The sequence below is a fragment of the Mastacembelus armatus genome, chromosome 5 (genome assembly GCF_900324485.2).
Source record: "Mastacembelus armatus chromosome 5, fMasArm1.2, whole genome shotgun sequence".
Taxonomy (NCBI): domain Eukaryota; kingdom Metazoa; phylum Chordata; class Actinopteri; order Synbranchiformes; family Mastacembelidae; genus Mastacembelus; species Mastacembelus armatus.
The window spans coordinates 18,183,601-18,197,832 of NC_046637.1; the positions used below are offsets into that span (position 1 = coordinate 18,183,601).

The 14,232-nt window shown below is 38.9% G+C and overlaps 1 protein-coding gene across 3 annotated transcripts; it reads left to right on the plus strand.

The window, feature by feature from the left end:
- Window positions 1-572: 572 nt before the first annotated feature.
- LOC113130939 (Krueppel-like factor 15) lies at window positions 573-10,602 on the plus strand. Of its 3 annotated transcripts, none has more exons than XM_026307938.1 (3): window positions 573-710; window positions 2,075-3,250; window positions 5,727-10,602. In XM_026307938.1, the coding sequence occupies exons 2-3, from the start codon at window positions 2,142-2,144 to the stop codon at window positions 5,893-5,895; spliced, it is 1,278 nt and encodes a 425-aa protein (XP_026163723.1). In that variant the 5' UTR covers window positions 573-710; window positions 2,075-2,141; the 3' UTR covers window positions 5,896-10,602. The 3 variants fall into 3 exon arrangements, with proteins under 3 accessions (XP_026163723.1, XP_026163725.1, XP_026163724.1); XM_026307940.1 differs by having other exon boundaries at window positions 2,101-3,250; XM_026307939.1 differs by lacking the exon at window positions 573-710 and adding an exon at window positions 835-921.
- The last annotated feature ends 3,630 nt before the right edge of the window (window positions 10,603-14,232 follow it).

Here is a 14,232-nt window from a genome sequence, read left to right on the forward strand (position 1 = left end):
CCGTTACACCAGGAGAAGATCATTTCACTGCTTGTCACAGGCAAGCAGGGCTGAATCTGTGGTGGCTCTGCAAACCCTATTCCTTCCCTACATGCCATAAATTATTTCTCTGCATAATTTCTTATGATTAGGCAAATATCAGGTACCATGAGGGGAAACTCCCTACAGACTACTGTACATGCCCATGCCCCTCAGGAGTATTTTCTTTGGAAGAAAGACTGCCAGAAACTTTTTCTCCTCTTTCGTCCCATAACACATCAGACTTTCAGGACAAGGAGCAAGGTTTTTCTGTTGGAAGGGTTTGATCTTGCCAGTTAGTTGTTTACATTATTAGGTGTTTCTATGATTTTGTTCCACCATCAATAGGCCACATTGTGTCCTGTTAAATCGTGTCAGTGACCCCCTTCCATCAACACATGGCAGTCAGAATTTATCGAGCGACAGCCAATCACAGTCCTCCTTTTAGGGCGAGCCTCCACGGCGCTCGGCCAATTAGAGACGCGGAACGGGGCCCGTGCCTCCGAGTTGTGTAGCGATGCGATCACGTGACACTGGGAAAAGGAATGCCAACATGGACCCGTGGCAAGGACGGGATGTGTGTGTGTTTCGGCAATAACACGACGGAGGAAAAAAAAAAAGAGAATACGAAAATATATAAACCCATCGACGCTGCTGCCCTTTCCCACCGAGTCACCTCCGAACTACACACGGTAGGTCGAACCAAACGTCCGGGATTCAGCTGCAGACGCGGAGGAGTATAAATAGAACATTTTTTTTTGACCCAGCGAACTTGAGATTCGTGAATTCCTGTACAGGCTCAGTTGTCTTCTGGCAGATTACCATGCTGTCGGCAGTTCGTCCTGTACAAACACACACAGAGCGCCGTGTTGTCCGCTTCCACAGGGAGATTGTTTGTTCAGGGTGAGTTTTCCTCGACACACGGTTATGGGCGCGTCAGTGCGGGCCGTGTTTACCCTGCGTCTTGTCCGTGCACTGTGTAAAGTATGAGGCCCTGCTGCAACATGTGCCTGAGGGCCTGATAGCAGAGACAGTTTTTATCTAAGAAAACGGGGATTTGCTTTCCACGTAAGACGTGTCGGTTCGGACCTTCAATATGGGGTCTGCGGACCTTATAATGGATCATAGGAAGACTTCCGCGGGTCCCGCAGCTAATTAAAATGTAGCTTTTCACACTCCAGAAATTTGCAGAATCAAATATTAATTTTTCCTTATCTCTACTGCTGCCATATATATGGTTAAATAACAGCACCAGACAGATGCTAAATAATTGGGCCCAAAATTATAATTATTTTCTGGGGAAGTATTTCTTTAAGAGGGGTTTTTTTCAACTGTTATAAATGTAATGTCAAAATGATGATGATGCTGTCTGTGTCAAAAGCTGGTTCAGTGCTGGTTTACCAGCAGGATAAAACGAGTGGTGCCCTAGGGCCCCAGACTCTAGAGACCCCTTTAGTACAATATCAACTAATATGAGAACTGCCTTAACACCTTATGTAGAAGTGTCTTGTGTCTTTTGTCAACACCAAATTTAAGGCAGTCTCTTTTAGTTTCTACTGGACTAACTTGGTGCATATTCCAGACAAGTGTAGGGCTGTGCAATGACTTGGTTTTATAGTAGAGGTGAGTCATGATGGTATAAATTCATTGTGTTATTGTCTTATTCATTCTTATTGTTTATTTCTGAGCATATATTCATTAGATTTTAAGCAAAGAGGCTGTTTTGTAACATGTAACAGTTCCACTGAGCATCCGTTTGTGTGAATTTTCTCTATTATAATGTATTTATTGTTATTATCAACTTCATTACTTAATATTTTAACTTAAACCAGCCATGGTTTAGTCATTGAATAGAACAAAATTTGACTGACAGTGGAAAATTGTCTGTTGCCCATCTGGCAAGTGATTAGGCAGGAAAAAACAAGATTAAAGCAGAGTCCTCAAGCATTTTGAAATAGCTGTTTAAATTTTAATATGTTGGCATTAAGTTAAATATCTCCTCATTCATCGACTTTCTTCTAGGTAATAAAAGCCTGTCTGAATTTTGCTTTTACAGGTTTTTGTGATTTCTTTTCTGGATAGAGTTTCCTCAACATCCTCTCTTCTGTGTTTGGCCTGGATCAATGGTGTCTCTCAGCAGAACGCTGAGTTTGGAGAATGACCTATTCAGGGACAGCAGCAGCAGCAGCAGCCTGTTCTCCCTTGGCCTGGCAGATGGAGCACACAGTGAGGCAGGCAGTTCGGCCTCCTGCAACAGCCCAGAGGTGGGGAAGCTAGGACCTATGCACAGCTCCAGCCCTGGAGAGGAGGACGATGAGGAGGAAGAGGAAGATGATGAGGAAGGGGAGCATCTGCATATTTTTCTAGGAGCAGTGGGAGAAGAGGAGCCTGGAAGTCCAGAGCCTAAGCTTCCAGAATTCCCTTTCCATCCCTCTTCTCCATTTTCCCCGACCCTGGAGGACATAGAGGAGTTTTTGAGGGAGAAGATGGAATTAGTCAAAGAGGAGCTCCTTGCCCCAAAAGAAGAAGCATCCCCTCTTCCATGCAGCTCTACTGACTCTCAATCCTCCACTGCGCCCTCAGCCTCTTCCTCAGAGACTTGCACTGACATGGGGACTGGTCCTTCCCATTGCACTTCTAGCCCAGACACCCCACAGAAAGAGCACAACAGCCCTATCCCAGCTGAACCCTCCCCTTCTGCCCTAGTAACCCCCACACCATCCACTGTAACCCCTGCGATGCTCCTTGGCACTCCGCTGGTTCTCCAACTCCAGTCGCTTCCTCTGGCCCAGCCTCAGGCACTTGCAGGCTCTAGTCCTGGGGCCCAGAATGGAGTTTGGCTCACCCATTTGGTCATGGGGCTCCAGGATGCTACAGGACAAAATCTGACCTTACTCACTCCCCAGGTGCCCTCCACCTCCACCGCCCTGTTATCACTAAACGGTGGAGATATGAAGTCAGCTGAACAGAAGTATGTGAAGATTGCCCCTCTTCCCATTGCAATGAGGACTCTAGAGATTACAGGTGTGAGTGGGGTCGGGGCCCAGGGGAGCAGCCTGTTGAAGGCTGTGGCCCCCCGGGTGACCAGAGTGCCGCCTACAGAGAGGGTGCACAAGTGCTCCCACCCAGGCTGTGGGAAGATGTACACCAAAAGCAGCCATCTGAAAGCTCACTTCCGCCGGCATACGGGAGAGAAACCCTACACGTGCAGCTGGCCTGACTGTGGCTGGAGGTATGTGGCATGATGGGTGTTGTGCGAGGTCTAACAGTAAACACTAAGTTTTTGGGAGATGGTTAATGCAAGGGACTGTATTATTAGAAGTTGTTATTTCAGATTTTGCTAAAATTATGTAACATACCTGAGGAAATCCAGTTTGAGAACCAAATCCTTATCAGATGCCAAAACACTACTGAAACGCTACAGAGTATTAGGAAAGAGATTACAAGTTTAAAAATAAAGTTCTCAGAGTGATAATCTTGCCATCCTCTGTTGCAATGATAATTATCTAACAGGAATGTTTAGATGACTCAGTGCATTGATGGATGTTGTTGCATGTAGTTGTTCCAGCAGTTGAGCCTGGTTCATGTTCTTTGCCAGAAAAACATGTATTTATTGTGGAGAAGAATGATTTATTTTCCACTCTGAGGCAATATCAACCTGAACACTTCCTTAAGTTGTGAAAACATAAAAAACAAATGTCCCCTATATTTAAAATAAACTTAACGTAGTGTTCCAAATATAAATAAAATACAACAATAATGCTATGATGACTAGTGTATTTGAAGTTGACACCTCAAATGATTATTAAGAAAACCATGTGTTTATACAGGCAAAGGACAGCTACTATGTTATATTACAAGCATTAGACATCAGATAAAAATTGTAATAATGTGAATAATAATGAAGCACAGATGTTTTTTCTTGCACAGATATGCACAAACCATGTACAAACAAATAAGGCTACTTTGGAGTTTGGACATTAATGTGCTGATATAAAATGTTCAGGACAATTAAAAAATTGGTTTTTGAAAGATGGTCCAAGCACAGATGTTTAATTTATGTGCTCAAACATGCATAAATGAATTGTAATCGTCTTATTTATATCTGCATGGCATAGGGTATCAACATCACTGAAATGCAACCATCTAAGCAGGCACTGCATTGTGGGACTTTTAGCAAAAAGTGTGCTATGAACGATACAGTTTACATTCCGCTGTGGGACTTTGGACAGCACTATATAGCGAGTAAACTGTAAACTCATGGAAAGTAAATATACGTAGTAACCAGGAGTGTGAAGAAACATGTAACTCACAAGACAAGACACGACTATACATGATACATGATACTGGTTTCACAGGAATGAGATTAGACAATATTTTAGCTCTATTTTTAGGAAATCTTCAGTGACAAAATATATTACCGGAAAAATAGTTTTATTTGACTGAAAGTCACAAAATGCGAAACAATGCCAGTGCAATTTGAAATATTTTTAGTAGTAATCATCTTGTAATGAATGCCACTTCAGTCCTATTTTCTGAATATAAATTATCATATGCTGTAAAAGACAGACCAATTATCATCTTCTATGCATATTCTTTAAAGGTTTAATCATGTTAAATTTAAGACTTTTAAAAACCTTTTTAATACCACTTTATATTTAAAATCACAATTGCAATGGAAATACAGGCTACCAAAGGAGAAAATATACTCTTTCCAAGTAAACACAGTGACATCAGTTGAAAATGAACAATAAGGTAGAAGTTTAAGAACATTATACAAATGTGTTTAAGTTAATGTGAAAAGAAAATACAAATATTAATTCTGTCCAAAATGACAATATTAAAATATTCTCAGAACATTTTTTATCAACAGATGGTAACCTACTACTAGCCTAATACTGTTCTATGAAGAAAAAATACTCATCATAAATATGTTACATCAATCCTATATTGCCTAAAGTCCTTTTTAAGCATTGGATATTTTTCATTTGCTTTCATGTGTTTTACTGTGGGTTTTATTCTCTAGTTCTGTACAAGACAGAACAATATTGTTGTTTTTTTCAGTTTTGGACCCTAGATTTCCCTTTTCCCTCCCAGGCTTATCTCTATGCTCTTTGTAAACAAAGCGGTTCCAATGTGTGAGTGAACACACACTCTACAGACACAAACCTAACTCTCACACACACTTTACTTGACATGCTATGTGCTGCACACACTACACTTGCAGAATAGAAAAGTAGTTATGTGCAGCATCTCAAAAACTTTGAAACACTGAAACGCTTGACTGATGCAGTGCTGTTAAGTACTGATACAGCAAGGCAGCATTTTTCCTCAACAATAAATATAATCATATTTTAATATCACAAGATTTTTTGCTATGAGATCTCGCCATACCCCTAGTAATAACTAGGATGATTCTGGAACCACCCCGGTGACAGTTGGTGAAAGTGACAGCGGTAGGGCCACCATTACTAGGGCAAAAAATTATGAAAAAAGGGGTTTGAAAAAAATCAGGGGCCCAAGGCAGTTTTCATTTAGCAGACCTGAAACCTAAGGCTATGCCCTTGAACACCAGTCTTTTGATACCTGTTTTATTACCAAATCGTGTTTATATTTGCCAGTGGGATAATATGAAGAACTTGGTGCATCCTCTTAATTACCTATGAAACTGTCTTCCTTACGCTACTCGTCTGCTCTTGTGTCACCAGGTTTTCCCGATCTGACGAACTCTCTCGTCACCGCCGCTCTCATTCTGGCATTAAGCCGTATGAGTGTTCACTGTGTGAGAAGAAGTTTGCCCGCAGTGACCACTTATCCAAACACACCAAGGTCCACCGCAGCTCCAGACCCAGCAGGATTATCAGAGGCACTGTGTGACACATTTAAGCTGACCTAAACCCTTCCCCGCACCCATCCACCCCCCAATCCACCGGGTGGGAGTTGTGTGTGTGTGTGTGTGTTAGGGGGTGGGGGGTCCGGATCTCCCTCAGGACTTTTGGTGCTTCACAAGCAGAACTTTCAGAAGAATCTTGAGAGCTGGCTTCTGTTTCACCTTCATCACTTCCTTCCTTTCTGTCCTGCATATTGTTTAACTTTCACTGTTACTTCTGAGCAGCTTACACAGGAAAAGTCTCTCCTGGCCTTCATAAGCACACACATGAAATGAAACGCATAACATAGCAGGTCTTACAGAGAGGCCCTTTTTGCCACCACTGCTTGCACTAATGCTCCTGTTACCAGGCTACCAGGTGCTGCTGGAAGTCTATTGGTCACCTGTAATGGGAATATCTATAATATGTAATACGTTATATTCGTATACGTTATGTTCTCTTCCTACTTTTGCATCTCACCTCTTTCTCTAAGCCAAACTTCAGGGTCCAGAAGAATAAAGCTTCCCAATGTTGTTAAAGTGAAAATTTACATTCACATTTGTGCCATGTGTTTTAATCATAAGGCCTGATATGGACATGCGTCACATGGCAACTAAAACTGTTGGGTGAAATTCTGATTAAAGCAGCAGAAGTTTCCTCTAAGTGCACTCTGAATGAAATATATTTCAGGCTTTTGCAATTGCTAACAAAAGCAGGTCAATTCTGAAGCCGCTTTTTCAAAACTTTGCATATAGTCGTCCACATGTTCTGCCTTTCCCTGCTCTTCTTTTTTCAATGTCAATCAATCAGTTAATCAAAGGTTTATTTATATAGTATTTTAAGAATAGTGTCTTGTTGATCAAAGTACTTTACAGCTAAAAAGCCCAGTAAAATTGTAATAGATTTAAGAGTGAGACAGAGAATTCCAAAGTTGGGGGCTGCAGTTACATAACCATGTTCATCGCAGTGTTTAAATTTAAGGTTTAGGACCTCCAGTAAATACTGGTTGGAATAGCTTAGAGATCAAGACGAATGATACTATCTCAAGAGATCACCAACATACCCTGCCAGATCATGCAGGTCCTTATAGCAAAAATTAACCCTTTATGACCTACCATAGAACAAGTCTGCCAGAGCATATCTTTACATTTTTACATGCTGTGCCATTTTTTGATAATGTGATGACATAATTGGAACACAGGATGTGCCCTTAACTGGCAGATCAGATCTATAGAAAAACCGAATTCTGCATTATAGTGGTTTTGGTGTATGCACATTTTTATGAGATTTGTGTAAACTCATTTGCGGTAGAAATCAGTACTTTGGGACATGTTGAGTGCATGATATGAAAGTGTAACTCCCCTGCTTTTATATGCAAAAAGAATTATTACTCTCTTAGTTGGTTGCAATTCTACAGGCATTTAAAAATAGATAACCAAATCAGATTGCGAGCGCTCCCGTTACTTTAAAAGGGTTAAAAGTTTAAAATAAGATGAAACTACACAAGAAGCCAATGAAGGGAGGCCAAAATAAGGGTTTGTTTAGGCAAATTTGTGTGTTGGTCAGCATACGAACTGCTGCATTTTGCACTTAGTGAAGACGAGCAAGACAGAAATGATTGATTCCAAAATAAAGTACATTACAATAATTAAGCCCCAAGATGATAAAAGAGTTGGATGCCAATTCCAGATCAGAAAACAATAGCAATGACTTAACGTTGCTTACCAATCTAAAAAAGGCTGACTTGACGGAATGTGACTGCTTGTTGAACCTCAGGTCACTATCAAACACCGAAGGATTCTTTATTGTAGATTTCAACATTGTACTCTGCAAGCCCTGATCTATATCAAGTGCCTGAGAAGAATCGGAAATAAGCCATGCCTTTATCCTTTATTTCCTCTGTGCAGGCAAAAAGCTTCTGTAATGGAGAACCCTTCATCAATAGCAAGTTACTTTGGATATCAGGTTAAAAATGGAAGGAAGGACCATACTTCTCAAAATTGACCCAAGTGGATGCAAATACAGTGAAAATATAGCGTAGGACCAAGGACTAACCCCTGAGGAACACCATAGGTGAGAGGGACAGATAAAGGCACCAATGTTTATTGCATAACCTGTTAACCCTAACCCATGAAAGAGAAGTGCCATTGATTCCTACAACCTATGAAAGACGAGAAAAGAATGCAATGGTCCACTGTATCAAATGTAGCAGTAAGGTCTAAAAGGACCAACAATACTGTGTCCCCAGCCTCCCTACCCATAAGAATATCATTGTATGCTGTTAATTGGGCCGACAACGTACTATGTCCAGATCCAAAACCTAATTGAAATTGTTCCTCAATACTGCAGTCTATAAGAAAAGATTGCAGTTGAATAAAAGCCATTTTTTAAAGGACTTTAGAAATACAATTTTGTAATTCTGTAATTAGATAAAAATCATTGGGTCCAGACAAGACTTCAGATGCAAACTGCTGCAACAATTCTGCTACTTAAACTGCAATAAGTAATGTCAAGCAAGCTGGGGACCAAGATGTCAAAAACATATTTTAGTAATATTCCTGTTATAACATCAAGAGAGCGTTGGTTTAATGAGAGTAACTAGTAACTATCCAAGACAAAAAAAGTCAAGGAAACAGGCTCAAAGTGATATAGGGTGACTGAACAAATAGGATAGACAGATAGATCAGAGGGTGAACCACCTGAGCACCAACTGATATTGTCAGTCTTTTTCCACCAAACTGTCTTTCGATTCCTGTTTCCAACAAAATCATTCCAGTCATCCCCTTTTGCTAAAAGATGGCAATGAGACTAACACAGGACCCCTGTATAAGCTTTGATTTTATTGTACATTTCTATTGATTTTCTATATATTTCTGTATGGTTACTGCAGAAATGCACAAAATTTGTGCAAAAGTTTTGAAAACTCATTTTTAGGATTTTGGAAGATGTGGTCATTTAATGCATTTTGTGTGAAAGCAATTCACAATTGGTCCACTGGTCCACTTCTGTGTGAAGAGTTTTGACAATGTGACTTCAGTTTGGATTGTACATGTTAGCAATGATAATGGACATTGATTCACTCACATTAAACCTTTCTCAAAACTCTGAAAAATACTGAAAAATACTCTTTAACGTCAAACATTTTATCCACCCAAACCTAGCCATTATTGGTTTTGTCCAATCATAATCATCCCTATTTTGACCTGTATGCCTTTTCTCATTCCTAGTATGTCCTCATCTTTATTGATGCCTTTGTCCATGACACAAAATGACACTTAATCCTACTGTTGTACTTTTTTTAATGACTGCTCTTATTTAACTGTGATTCTAAACTGGGGGCTGCAAAACCAGAAAATCCTGTTCTGGACCTGTGAGAGCATGACAGTGATACTATTGGTGCATGACAGTTTATAAGCTCTTTGTTTCCTGGAAATCATTCTGTAGCCAACTTATGTGGCCTAGAAACTACTCAGTCTGTATGTTATACTTTGGCTCAGTGGTGCAGAAGTGATGTGAAACACTGCTTTTTCTCAATTAAAGTAGTGGTTACTGTAAACTTTTTTGTTGTTATAGCTGCAAGAAAAGCTAATATTTTAAATAGCTGGAAGGGCAGCTAACATTTATTCAATCATCTGTATTAGCATACTCAAAATATTGTGTATTGAATATAAAGGACATTGATAACATGTATAGCTTGTAGCCTTTATATAGATGTTTGTTTTTTTTTTAATCAAAGAGGACTTTCAGTCAGTCCATTAAGCTATTCAGTCGTGTTTCTGCAGAAGGTTTCTGGCCTATTCTGTGTTTTTGATTGTAGCGTGATCAGTCTGTGGAATGTCAGACTGATTATGGTCTGGGATTTGGAGTCCCACTGTACCCACTGACAAACCATTAAGCTGAATCTGCTGGTCTCAAGTGCACTTGTATTATCTGGAAAGTGAGAAACGGTCATTGTGCTCTTATGGCAGTTCCATGAAATGTATTGGAACGGTAAAATGCCAAAATAAATAAAATTGGAAGGTTAAACTGCACTACATTGTGCAGTCATTTTTTTTATGTCAATACTTGGGTGCTTGTTAAACTACCAGTGCTTCATACAAAGAGACTGTATTACCGAAAACTTTGCATAACTGGATTGTCACTGTTGAACCAGCAGATAGTTAATACTACAAACCATAGGCTACTAGCAAGCTTAACTTAGCTCAAGTAACACTGGTGCTTCTGGATAAAAGTAGAGCAGGCCTGCTTGTACTGTAGCAGCACATAGTCATTTACACAGCAATCATCCTCACATATTTGTCTTCTAGCACCATAGATGCAGCAGGTTTCATGCTTTGAAAACAACCATCCTTAGTAATGTAGGAACCCATTAGAAGCAGACAGACATGTTTATCTGTCTGAACCAGTGCTGTCTTTGTGTCTGAGCCTCCCCAGGCTGCACTACTGACCTACATCCAGACCTGTATCCCCTAATCATCATCCAGTTCACTATCTCTCTTGCTCGCTCAGTCCCGCCTGTGTATCTGTTCAAACACAGGCTGTATTGTACTTTTCTTTTTTAATATCAGAAATGCTATTTTCCTATTTGCAAAAATAAAAAGCAAAAATGAATGTTCTGCCTTGTTGTTATTAGTAGGATGCTTATTGTGAACGTACATGTTGCTTATGGCAATGCGTAGCAACATTAGCAACTGTAATGAAGTTACACTTTTAATTATGCTGGTACATGTGACACATCTGACAATAACAACTACTATTTTGCATAGAACAATAATGATACGATACAGAAATATTCCACAACAAATTATACTATAAACCACTGATGTAAAGTACATTTATTCGCGTGATGTCCTTAAAGATGCATGCATCATTATTTTTACCTTAACAATAGATCCAGTGCCTTGGTGTAATATGAGAGGGGATGTTCACAGAGGTTTCCTCATCCTTCTGCAAGAAAAGCTAATATTTTCTTGCATCATTTAGTTTGGTTTGATTTTGCAGCCCAAAGCTTTGCCATTTTGCCTCAATCTCATTGCTCCCATTAAGTTTGTTTCCAGGGCTTATAAACTGTGTACACTACCTGCTCATAATGAAACAATAGTTTTCTGACATATCATATTTCTACTTAAGTAAATTTGAAAAAGAAATAATGCATAACATTTGTCAACCAGGTTCAGGAGTTAGATAAAAAATAATAAGTTTGTAGTTTGTAGATAAAAAATTAATATGTATTTGGCCACATGGGTGAATTCATTGGGAGTCGGTTGAACCAACAAATGCAAGTCTAACAATCACTCCTCTCTTAACTCTATTTTGGACTATACTGGCTATTAAACAGTATAACTCATTTTTATTACAACGTCTGATTGCCAACTTTGCTATTTGGTGCTGTGAAACTAACATAGACGTCTGTTTTGCTGAGAACAGCAGCCTACTGCTGCAAAGAGGACTGATGAACAAAAGGAGTAAGTTCTAGGGCTGTAAAACCAAAACAATTAGCTAAACAATACTAAAAAGCTCCATATACTTGATGGTAATTGCATGGACCAGTGACTTAACCAACATCTTAATGAGTATATAAAATAAATACCACAGTGTAATACTCTGTTACAAGTAATAGTTTTACATACAAAATGTTACTTTATCATCTACTTGAAGTAGCAAAAGTAGTCATTCAGAAGAATGGCACATTTGACATTAATGTATATGATATTAATGGATTATAATTATAGATGCATTAGTGTGTTTATCACTTTAATGTGGCAGTTGGTAAATGTGGAGCTAATGTTATCTACCTTACTTACATAGAATTTGAATGACTTTACAAACTGGTAGGTATCTTATGAATTTCCCACTGGGAATAAATAAAGTTTTATACTGTACTGATTATACTGTATTTTACTTAATCTGACATTCAAAATTAAAGTTATTCAACAATTGTGGTGCATTAAAAGTATAATTTTTGCCCCTAAAGATTACTGAAGTCAAAGTATGAAGTAGCAGAAAAATGAAGTACTAATACAAATACCTCAGGATGGTGGTGATTTACATGTGTCTGCATTAGAAATATGTTTAATATATAGCAACATGGCATATACAGCAACAACAGAACACATTTTAAACTCAAAATAGTGTCTTCTTGGCTGTGGGCAAACAAAGTTTCCAGCCTGTCCTTTCATAGTCACTACCTCTCTACTAATTTGCTGTCTCATTGAAATAGCACCATTCTGAATTTCATGCAGTGACAAACAGCTGGGATTATAGCACAGAGTGGGTGGTAGGATAATCACGTCAAAGCTACTCCAGTGAGTCTCTGGATAAAAATATGCTGCAGGCAGGGATCAGTCCTGTAATCACTTTCCAATATGGATTTGACTCCTGCTGCATGGTGCACTATGTCTTAAACCAATACTCAAGAAAGCAGACGAGAAGCTGCAGCTGTATCTCCTTGCATATCAGTTTGGAATTTCTGGCTTTTGGTGTTTTCCAGTTGTGTTTTCAGGGAGGGAGCACCCAGAGGAAGCTGGGGCCAGCTTCAAAGCCAAAATCTGTGACTCCTTTTCTGCTCTGCTCTTTCATGCTGTTGCTAGTCTGAAATTATGCATTCAGAAGAAGCTGCTCACTTGATTCTTGTCATGTTGTTTTTATTTATGACCTGTAGCTGAGGCAAGTGTCTGAAGAGAAAAAATCACTGGGATAGTACGACAAAGAGTAGAAGAAGGTTTCCTTTTAGAAATGGGATGTGTCCACCAGGGGTAATGTAATAAGAGTAGCTGACAACAGTTGTGACCAGAGGTTACTATAGGACAAAACATTGTACTGTATTTAAAGACGAACAACATCTTTAATTTATGCTGATTGATAAGTGTGACAGGTCCTTCCTCAAGTTAAAGACCAGACAGAAATATTTGTATCTTATGTCAATGATTTACTTAAATCTATTATTTTGACTATTAATCATTTATAACTTACTTGGATTTGCCAGATGTTTTCTCCCCCCTTTCTTTGCTCCTTTTTCCATCTTTCGTTATATTCTCTCTGGCCTGGTTGGCAGCTGAATTCACTGAAAGCAGCCTGAATGCTGCACTGATCAGCATTTAAGATATTAATAATGGAATAAAGCACTATATAATTTCATGAAATTGCTTGTTTTAATGAACCCATAGGACCCATAGTGCTTTGCATTTCACCCCAGCTTTGCAAAATGTCTCCACATCTTTAAACTTGGTGTGTTGGTTTTCCAACCTGCACATTTACTGTTTTTATTCACTCTCATCAACCAGCTGCAGCAAGAAGCTTTTTTTGTACATTACCTGCCCAACACCAGACAGACAAAACTGACAAACACAGCAAAAACATATAGAAGGAGACAAGATATTTGATCAGGAGCTGAGGAAGAACAAGAAAAAGCTAGAAGCAGAATTAATATTAAACACATATTTGTTAATAATAATTTATACTAATTTGTATTCGTAATTATGGTAATATAATATATTAAATGCCCTGTTTTGCCCTGTAACTGGCTAAATGGAAATTAGATGCTGTTTTAAAGCTACCATTTTCAGTCATTTAAAAAACACACATTCAGTCTAAAAATGAATGGACACAAGAACATTACAACTTGGATCTAGTGACACACATTAGATATCACTGCTGTAACTGAAAATTATACTATGCAAAGTTACCATCCCTTCATCGATTATTAGAACATACTGTATGTTTGTGAATATTTAACTACCATTAATGTACTGACCTTCCAACAAATCCACAATCTATCTGTGTGAAACATTACTCCACGATGAAACGGATTTATCTTGTTGCTGTGAGTCACTCAACCAGCAGATCAATCCAGCATCACCACTCTATAAATTATCACACTGGTTTTGACTGCATCAAATTAAAAGCAGAATTGTCCTCATCTTTTTTGGCTGAATATCAAAATCTGATACTCACACTATATTCTGATTGGCTGCCATTAATTGCACCCACACGTCTTTGCAACTACAGATTTTAAATTGCTTACAGTGAGGTGATGGAAAATTAACATCTCAGTGGTAAATGGTAAGGTGAATCTGTATGGATTCAGAGTGTTTTTTGTTTAAGCCCACTTACTAAAAATATTGAACCGAGTTTAGCTGTATGTTTCCTCTGTGTTCACACTATATAACAACAAATGAATGTGTATTGTAAATTAGACTAATTCGCTGAGGGTTGGCTGATGGTAGTGTGACACTGCTGTGATATGCTGCCACTTGGTGGTTAATCTGATGACATACATAGCTACAGTTTACACAGTGTCTTCTTTTGAGACATTTATTTTTCTAGAAAAGCAAACATTAAAAAT